This window comes from Equus caballus, chromosome 17 (genome assembly GCF_041296265.1).
Source record: "Equus caballus isolate H_3958 breed thoroughbred chromosome 17, TB-T2T, whole genome shotgun sequence".
Lineage (NCBI taxonomy): Eukaryota > Metazoa > Chordata > Mammalia > Perissodactyla > Equidae > Equus > Equus caballus.
The window spans coordinates 71,716,394-71,725,673 of record NC_091700.1 but is presented as its reverse complement, the minus strand read 5'-3'; the positions used below and the strand labels follow the sequence as shown (position 1 = coordinate 71,725,673).

The 9,280-nt window shown below is 41.4% G+C and overlaps 1 protein-coding gene across 1 annotated transcript in view; it reads left to right on the top strand.

Moving 5' to 3' along the window:
- Nucleotides 1-1,953: 1,953 nt before the first annotated feature.
- Nucleotides 1,954-9,280, top strand: part of OBI1 (ORC ubiquitin ligase 1) — a 37,810-nt gene continuing 30,483 nt past the window's right edge. The window contains exon 1 of the mRNA XM_005601293.4: nucleotides 1,954-2,137. Within this exon, the coding sequence (XP_005601350.1) occupies nucleotides 2,066-2,137 (72 nt within the window). The 5' untranslated portion in view covers nucleotides 1,954-2,065. The remainder of the gene's footprint in view (nucleotides 2,138-9,280) is intronic.

Sequence of the window (9,280 nt, the reverse complement as noted above, 5' to 3'; positions counted from 1 at the left end):
TTGGCCCTGAGCTAACACCTCTTGCTAATCTTCCTCTTTTTGCTTGAGGAAGATTGTCACTGAGTTAACACCTGTGCCAATCTCCCTCTATTTTGTATGTGGGATCCCGCCACAGCATGGCTTAATGAGCAGTGTGTAGGTCCACACCCGGGATCCGAACTCAGCACCTCTGGACACCAAAGTGGAGTGCTCAAACTTAACCACTACACCACCCAGCTGCCCAGGAAAAGTCTTTTTTAAAAAAAATTTGTTTTCAACATCTTCCTGCTGCACTGTTTCCAGGGATGGATGTGAAAGGCAGAATATTCTCAGATTTACATCCCACCCAGTGGGTGGGAATGACAGGCCCTAAAATACTACCTTAGGTATAAGTAAGGTCAGAACAATGTGAGAACAGGAAGAACAGAGCAAAGTGGGGAAAAGGTGAACTTCAGTGACAGTGCATCATGATCTAGAGCTTTCTCATTCTGAAGCCTGAGATCTACAACCAGGAACGTGAAAGATGCATTAGCAAAACATGTGAATTCTAGACTCCATAGAAATATGGTTTCAAACAGCCAGGAAATAGCCAAACCAGAAGACTTTTATGCCAGACATTGTGAAAAAATGGCCATTAAGCAAACAATCAATACGATTATTTTGCCCAGTTCTCCAATTCTAAGCATATGATGTTCTCCAATACCTAGGAAAGTAAGTTACTGAGCTGTTTGGAAGAATTTTCAGTCACCTGTGAGTTGATTTTGAACTGGTCTTGGGCTTCTTCAAGTGAATTACTAGCTGCTCCAATATCATTATTGTCTGTTCCTTTTATATACATGATAGTAAGCATACACGGACCTCATTTAATACGCACACACACACACACACAAACACATTTTACCAGGGAGAAAGCTAAGAAGCAGAGAGATTAAATTGTCTGAAGCCAGTAGAGCCAGGAAGGCGTTCCAGGTGAGATTTCTACCTTCGCACTCCAGGTCCAGAACCCCTTTCTTTTAACCATGAGGCTGCTTCTTGTGATTATATTGCCTCTTTTTCCAAAAGATTAGTAACAGTAATTCCATTGGTTTTGTTACTAAATCTCCCTACTCACAGAATATATTTGTTTGCGTAAATGGATCATATTGGCTCTTCCTCTCTTAAAGTGAGCTGCGGTTAAATTCCAAAGCTGTTATATTCAAGATTCATTTAGGAACTTTTAGAGTTTTTCTTTTCATTGGTAGGAAATGCTAACTTATAAACTCACTGACTCTCCTTCAGAGTTCAACAGCACAGTAGTACGTTTCATATCCAGCATGCACCTGAAAGGAAGGCTTTAAACCCTGGTGCAACCGCTTTCTGGGGTGTGGATGGCTCGCACTATTTGCACCCTTGTCACTTGCGGATGTAAATCACAGTCAGTAGCGCTGACCCTTAAGTCTCTTTTAGATAAAAATCACAGAAGGACCAGCGGTGAAACCGTGTCGTCAGGGAAAGCTGCGATTAAATGTATCCCAAACGTCTCGGAAACAGATAAACAGTCAATCACTGTTTGTTGTTTTTAAGTGACTTACATCATTTAATAATGGGAAGAGAGCTGAGAGCAGCAGAGTGTTGCTTTGAAAAATTAAAATGTATCGATAACGCCTTTTCTCTTCCTGTTTTGACGGCGTCGTATGTTTGCAGACTGTGTAGGGTTTAATCTGTAGGCGGAAAACTATTCAGCAATCCCACCCTCCCGGAAAGATTCATGGATTTAAGATAGCCTTTCCGCATCTTTCTTTTCTCGCTCCACTATTACTCTTTTTCATTTAAACTTTCAAGATCCTCGATGCCTGTAGTAAACTGCCTTCCTTCCCATTCTCAGGAATCGTTCAGCTCCCGAACAGGGGAAAGTTTTTTAAAAAATGAAAGGAAGGAAGGAGCGTAAAACCCTCGGCGACCGCGCGTTTCAAAAGCGCGTTTTCGTTTCCTTTCCCGGCGGGCTGTGGCCCTGCAGGGCTGCCGTAGCCGGCCGCGCGCGGCCCCAGTCGCAGCGAGGAGCCCCGGTCGGCGGGACTTCCGTGTTGGCGGGATTCTGAACGCTGCCATGGCTCAGACCGTGCAGAACGTTACATTGTCGCTCACTCTGCCCATCACGTGCCACATTTGCTTGGGGAAGGTAATGGGTGATTCCGGGCACGGCTACGAAAAGGGGTCGGGTGTGAAGTCGCCCGCCGGAGCCAAGGGCGGTCTCGCTGTGTGGCGGGGACGGGGCGTGAGGGGCCGAGATGGGTGAAGACGCTACCCCGCATTCTCCTCAGGCGCCGGGAGGCAGCGGCCAGGGGGACGGAGGGAGCGCGCCGTGATGAATGGGTCCTCTGTGAGCCTTTTGAAGGAGGAGGACAGCAGCCTGGGGGCTGAAGGGAGGGCGGCGAGGCGACTTTGCCACCGCCGGCGGCCGCGCCCGGCCGACTCCGGGCCTGGTCTAAAATGAATCGCAGCGCTGTTCAGGCCCCTGTGCAACCCCGTGCGGCGTGTGGTGAAGCCGGTTAAAGCACGTTTCCTGGGAGCCTCGCCTAAGGCTCCTCCGTCCCCTGAACAACTCGAGTGTCACGTTCTTGGGCCTGCAGTGCCAGTTGGGGAGCCTTTTCTGTTTCCAAGATCCTTTCCTTTGCTGCACCCGGCTTCCAGAGTGGCCTTTGCTCTGGGTTCCAAATTTGAAAAATAAGTAGTACGTGCCCCTGAATGGTGTTTACAATGAGAGGCATGGTCTGTGATTCCAGGAATGGATCAGTTACGAGACAGAATACCCTCTTTGTGATGCAAGAGGTGCCTAACATGTACGTGAAACAGGGTGGAGAAAGTAGTTCAGGATTAGAAACAGAGTCTTGAATGTTCTAATATATTCGTCTCTTTCATTTCCGTCTGTGCCTCCCATTCGGTTTGTAAAAGAGCATTTCTTTACCGCCTAGATCAAGAAGGGAGAAGATACTGTGAATAATCAGATTTTTTCCCCCGCCCTGAATTGTTTTTACGTTTGTAGGGGTGTTTGTGTGTGTTTACTCCCACGTGCAGACTGAAGCTACAGCCACAGGCTTAAAACTGAGCAGTATAAACTTTCTAGAGCAGACATTGAGTGTCAGCCACTACAATCGTGTGCCTTAGGTGTTTGGGGTTGTGTGAATTTCTTGAGTTCAAGCAGTAGTAGGAAGTCAGGCTTGGAAGTAACTGATAACTCTTATGTCCGTCAGAATGAAATGCCAAGGAAATAGCAAATGTGCTGTGAGACTATAAAGGGGATGGCTTGATCAATTCTGACTGGAGAGAGCAAGGATGCCCTGGTGGAGGGTGTGTTTGAGCTAGAATTTGCTACTACTGCCTACATACATAGCTGGGAGGACGAAGAGATGATGTTTCCCTTTGCTACAGTCTGCAGTTGGCTCCTGACATGAAGTTCCCATAAGTATGTATTAAATTCTGGGTGGATTTCCTCTCAACAGTAGCCTTTAAGGCTGATAAAAATATCCTTAGGAAATAATTTTCACTTGGTCTTAGTTGTACACATTATATCTAGTTTCCATTAGTTAATAGGCTGTCTTTTGCAATTGTGTCGAAAATGTGTTGTCCGTGGTTGGTTTCCCATACCTATACTTTTTGTTTTTAACCAAAATGATACCTAATAGGATAGTGTGCAGATTACAGAATGCTTTTGTATGCATTTAATTATTTCATTTACCCCCCTTGTCAGTGCTGTGAGATGGATAGGGCTGGTTTCCCCATTTTTTAAATAAGAAAACTAAGGCTTAGAGTCACTGGCGTTTGAACCCCTCTAGTTAACCATGTGTGTCTTCAGTAGATTACTTCCTAGAAACTCATTTGAGCTAATCCATGACAAAAGAGGCATTTTATTCTGACGGACATCAAGAGTTAGCAGTTACTTCCAAGCCTGACTTCCATCACCTTGACAGATAGCACCTCTAGCCACCTCTGAGATCTGCCTTAAGATTCTTCCTTCCTAACCCCCTTCCAGATCATCATTCTTCTGCTGGCCTCACCATTTGTCTCAAAAATCTCACCATTAGTAATCTTCTCTTTTGATTGTTCAACAGGATTAGGGGTCATTATCCCTGGAAAGTCATTGTACGAAATATATATATATATATATATATATATATATATATATATATAAACGTTTTATATATCTGTAAAACCTTTAAAAAGCTAGGAGTAGGGGAGACCTTAAATCTGAAGAGAGAAGATAGATGCTGTTTGGGATGGCGATGGGGTAGAATGGAGAGGAAAGAAGTAGTGGACCTAGCCTAAGTATGCACATGGTCGGTGCTTTGTCTTTTGAATACAGATGTACTTAAAATTGGAAAGTTTTGCATTTACTACCTCTGTCTCTACCTCAGTCTCAGAAATGGATTCTGTCTGCCCAATAATGTTTAGCTATCGTGCCAGTATTGTAGTAAGAGCTCTACATGGCCTGAAGAAGTTAGGTGCACATCCTGTGGGAAGATTTATGTATAACGTATTCTTGCCTATTCCTCTTTAATTTTTTCCAATGCCTTGGACTAGTGGGCCAGCAAACAGAATATGGGAATGATCTAGCCCAGGATATCTGTTATGTGACATATTGGTACTGCCACCAGAATGCTACAGATCAGTTTATCTCTAGACAATTCCAGTCATTTATCGCATCAATTAGGAGTCAAGCTATGAAACCAAATTGTTGTTGCATCTAATGTACTTTTGTTGACTGTGTCTGTGTTTTGCCATGAGTGACAGCCAAATGTGGCCCACAGTTAGTTTTATTAAAGGATAAAGGAGGTTCTCGAGAGAAGTGCCAAGCAATTAGACTTCTAATGCTGTTTAACATTAATATATCATATTCAGTTATTCCTTAGTTGAGTGTGAGTACAGTTAGAGGTACCACACTTTAAGATAAATATAGAGTATTTTGAAATCATTTCAAAGGGAGTTGAAATTGAGGTTGGAATGTAGGTGGAATGGGATAGTGTTGGAATGAATGGACATGATTGTGAATCTTTAAATAAAATATTTTTCATTTGTAAGAGAATCAAGCTTTTGTAACTCTGCAATATTAAGATTTGTACTTAATATAAGAGGAAGCTTTCTGGCTGAAATAATCAGAAATAAAACCAGCTTCCTTAGGATGTGGGGTTTCTGTCTCTTGAAGTGTCCAGGAGTAGGGTGGACTGTTTCCCTCTAGGAATACTATGGGGAGGGTCTCTTCTTTCAAGGAGGACTTCTTGCTTTCCTTTCCACCCATATTGTTGATTAAAAATGTTTGAAAGATTAGGGTAGGAACAAAGCCTTATGTAACTTAGAATCCTCACTCTAGTTTGACTAAATTCATTAATCATTGTTCATTGAGGGCTCTTGATTGGCCAGCAAGTTATCCACCTCAGTCTGTTGAGTCCTCATTTGAATCCTGATTGCCTCTTAGTGCCCGGGAGTGGATTTAAGAACCAGCCTTGTACAGAATTGTCACAAGTAATTTGCTTTGAAAAAAGCCATATGGAGTACAAGCTTTACATTTTTCTCTCTTTTCCACATTAAAATAAGTTTGAAGAATGCAGACATTTTCAGAAAAGTATAACAGTGTTGTGTTTTTACATACTTAGTGTATAATAAAAAAATTAACTCAAAAAAGTGTTGATAGTTTTTAATACTTTTCAAAGTTGGTATGTAATAGCTGACATATTTACTTCACAAATAAGATTCCAGTTTATCCTTAAAGCCTTCTAGTAGTGATAAAGGTGGAGGAGGGGAGGTGTATTATCTCTCCTTTTCCCTAGACAGGAATAGGGACCTAGACCAATAGGCATTAAGTAACTTATTTCTTAGGATCATACGGTTTTAAAGTTCTAGGACCTAAATTCTAGCCCAGTGCCAAAGATTTCTTAAAACATAGCAAGAGCAATCCACGAGTTTTATTTTGAAAAGTTTCCAAATTCCCAAGGTTGACTAGGGGACCCATATTACAGTCATTTCTATACCTCAGCCTTCTTTTTCACAGTCTTTCTAGGTTTTCACTTAGTAAAACCCATAATGTTTTGAGATAGGTGCAAGAAAGAATACTCTTTGAAGAAGAAGGATTAGTTCTAGTCTCTAGCAAAGGTGACAAAAGGGCCGAGAGTTGATTTTAAGTGTAATTGCTAGGCCAGTTGATAAAGTTGATCTGTTGCCTTTTCCCTCCTGTCACCTCCTTCAGTGCCCCTTTTCTGCAGCCCCTACTGATCCCAGTGCCTTGATCCTAACTTTTTGCTTCTTTTAAGCACATATACTCTATTTCTTATTCCGAGATTATTGTTACTAACCCTGCTCTAGAGAGGAAAGAGCTGTTTCTTAGTTGAACGAGCGCTCAGTTTGCTGTTGAATCACGTTGAATGGTAGTTGAGGGGTGACTGCTCCTTATAACCTGAATCATTATTTCCTTGAGTCTTAGCTTCCACAACTGAAAATGAATCTGATACTAACCACATTAGATTGTTAGGGAAGTTCATGTGAATGTCCTAGACCAGTGCTTCTCAAAGGAGTGTGAGTGGATTTCATCTCCCAGGGACATTTGGCAATGTCTGGAGACATTTCTCATTGTCTCCAGGGTGGGTGCTACTCACATCTAGTGGATAAATCCCAGGGCTGCTGCTAGCTGAACGTCCTACAATATCCAGGACAAAGCCCTACAACAAAAGCTTCTTGGATCCAAAATGTTGGTAGTGCTGAAGTTGAGAAACCCTGTCCTAAACCAAGGTATAACTACTAGTAGGTGAGTCTAGGATGATATGGATATTAATGGATAATACCTTTAAACATGACTCCTCCCAGCTACATTTGTGTTTTAAGAAAGGGGTTTTGGTGGTAAAGTCAAGTCTCTTAAAACTGAAACATCTTCAGATAAAGAAATGAAACAATGTAGGATTATTATAGATTATAGGGTTAATCTTTCTGTTCCTAGGATTGTCCCCTCAGCGCAGTCTAGTGAGAACAGCCCATTTTTCATACCTTGTTTTCTCTTCTCTTCCTTCCCCTCCTCCTCCTCACTAGCCTCAGGGGGCGTTACCCTAGGATATCACTTCAACATGCTTACTCCAGATGAGTTTGGAATTGTACGTGTCACTTACCCTTGCTGTTGTCATCTTGCATTTTTATTTCATAACAGTGCTGTTTTATTGCCACATATCTCATTTGAGAGTAAATTGGATATAGAGTCTAATAACCATAGGCAAATTATAACTATTTTTGTATCTTGAGAAGCTCTCATTAAAGAAAATTGTGTGTTTTGATGATGTATATGGCAGGATCTGGATAGAGGAAGATGGGTGGAGAGGAATTGAGGGAGGGCTAGATTCTTTGTATTTTGCTTTTGTAGGTTACAGTCAAATAAACAGCAAGTTATTTGTTTTAGTAGTTCTTTCTCTTTTATAGGTTTCTGTTCTCCTAAGCTAAATTTAAAGCATTGTGTAGAAATCATCACCTGATAAGTACTTGATCCAAAGAAACGAGTTTATCAGCTGTTACAAGAATCCAACACAATGTCAGTGACAATACCAGGTATCGAACAGTGAAAATGAATCTTCTGTGGGTGACATTGTCACAAAAGATGGCTCTTAGTAGACAGAGCCAAGTAGTCTGCTTGTGGTTGTTCTTTATCATTTTGGCAGATTAAATGGAAAGGTTAAACTTTTGCTTTTTCACAATTTGGCAGTAGCTGTTGACCTTTTGCTTCTTGAGATGCTTTTAGGAGCATTATCTCAGCCTTTCATTTTAATACATCAGAATTCACTTTTATTAATCTTAGAGAGTTCCAGACATTGTATCGGGTGCTGTACCAGGTGGATACTAAGATGAGCAGGCCCCTGCCCCTGACCTCAAGGAGCCTGAAATCTAATAGGGAAGGCAGGATGTAAACAGTTTTCTAAGTACAGCACAATGCAGAAAAAAATGAACATTAAATTAATGCATAAGTGGTACTCTTATGAGAATCAAACAAAGACCCAGTTCTAAAAAGGATTAGTGAAGGCCTTTCAGACGAAGTAGCATTTGATTTTCCAAAAGGTGGAAGGCTTTTTATTTTGAGGAAGCTGGAGGCCAGCAGGACATATCAAGCTAAGAAGTGAGAGCATAAACAGGGAGCCTCTACTGTTCATATTCTTTTCAGTGAACATCAAGTAGATCTGTGTGGTTGAAGAGTAAGTTATGTCAAAAACTGAAATAGCAGATCAAGGGAAGTGGCTGTTTAAGAACCAGATTATGTTGTTATTTAAATGCTGTACTTAAAACCATGAAGAGGAAAAAGCCATTGCCATCTCGCCGGAGAGCAGTGAAAGCTGCTGATCCATATTTTAGGGAGTAGCTCTGGCATCAACATGAAAAGCGAACAAAAGTGAACACTTGGAAGGAAAGAAACTTGGGAGATCATGGCAATAGATCAGGGTTAAAAGAATGAGAACTGGAACTCATTATTGAGGTGAAGATGGAAAAGAAGGGATAGATGGTAGGTAAAAGAACATTTAGGAGTAGTTTGCCATATTTCAACTATTCTGGGATGTACTTTTGGTTGCATTATAACACATATGAAATCTGGTTGTATCTTACAACTGATGGCATCTTACAGTTGTAAGTGGCAGCATTTTTCATTCTTTCTTTTTTCTTAGTGGTACATAAATATTGATGCATCTTAAAATCTATGGCTTCTTAGACTTGATATATGATACCAGGATTTAGTGACAGATTGGATGGGGAAGGTAAGTAAAAAGGTTGAGTCAGAGGCAGCTCTGAATATTCTAGCCCAAGTGGTGAGGTAGTAGTGCCATTAACTTAGACAAGAGGGAGTGCAGGAGGAGGAGTGAATGAGTGGAGGAGGCCAAGTTTTGGTTTTGGACATATTAAGGTTAAGGCAGCTATAAGATCCTTATACATAGTTGGCACCTGGGCATATGGACTTAATATTGTTACTTTTTATTTTCCTTTTTTTTGAGGGATTACTATGTGTAAGTCTCTGTGCTTACAATTTTACATTATTAAATCTTAAACAATACCTGAATGAAAAGTGTACTGGGTTAAAAAACAATTTTCAGAGGTGGAAACTGATGCCCACCAGAACTAAAGGGCTTACCCAGGGTCGAACAGCTCAGTAAGTGGCAGAGCTGGAGTTGGCCCCAGGTTTGTCTCTTGAAGCCTAAGCTCTGCCACTTAGGTCCAGTTATAGAGGATTCTCAGAAGTTGACACGTGGAAAAGATGTTAACACTGTGCGATACGTGAGATTAAGAGAGAGAATAGAACTGTCAGATAAGA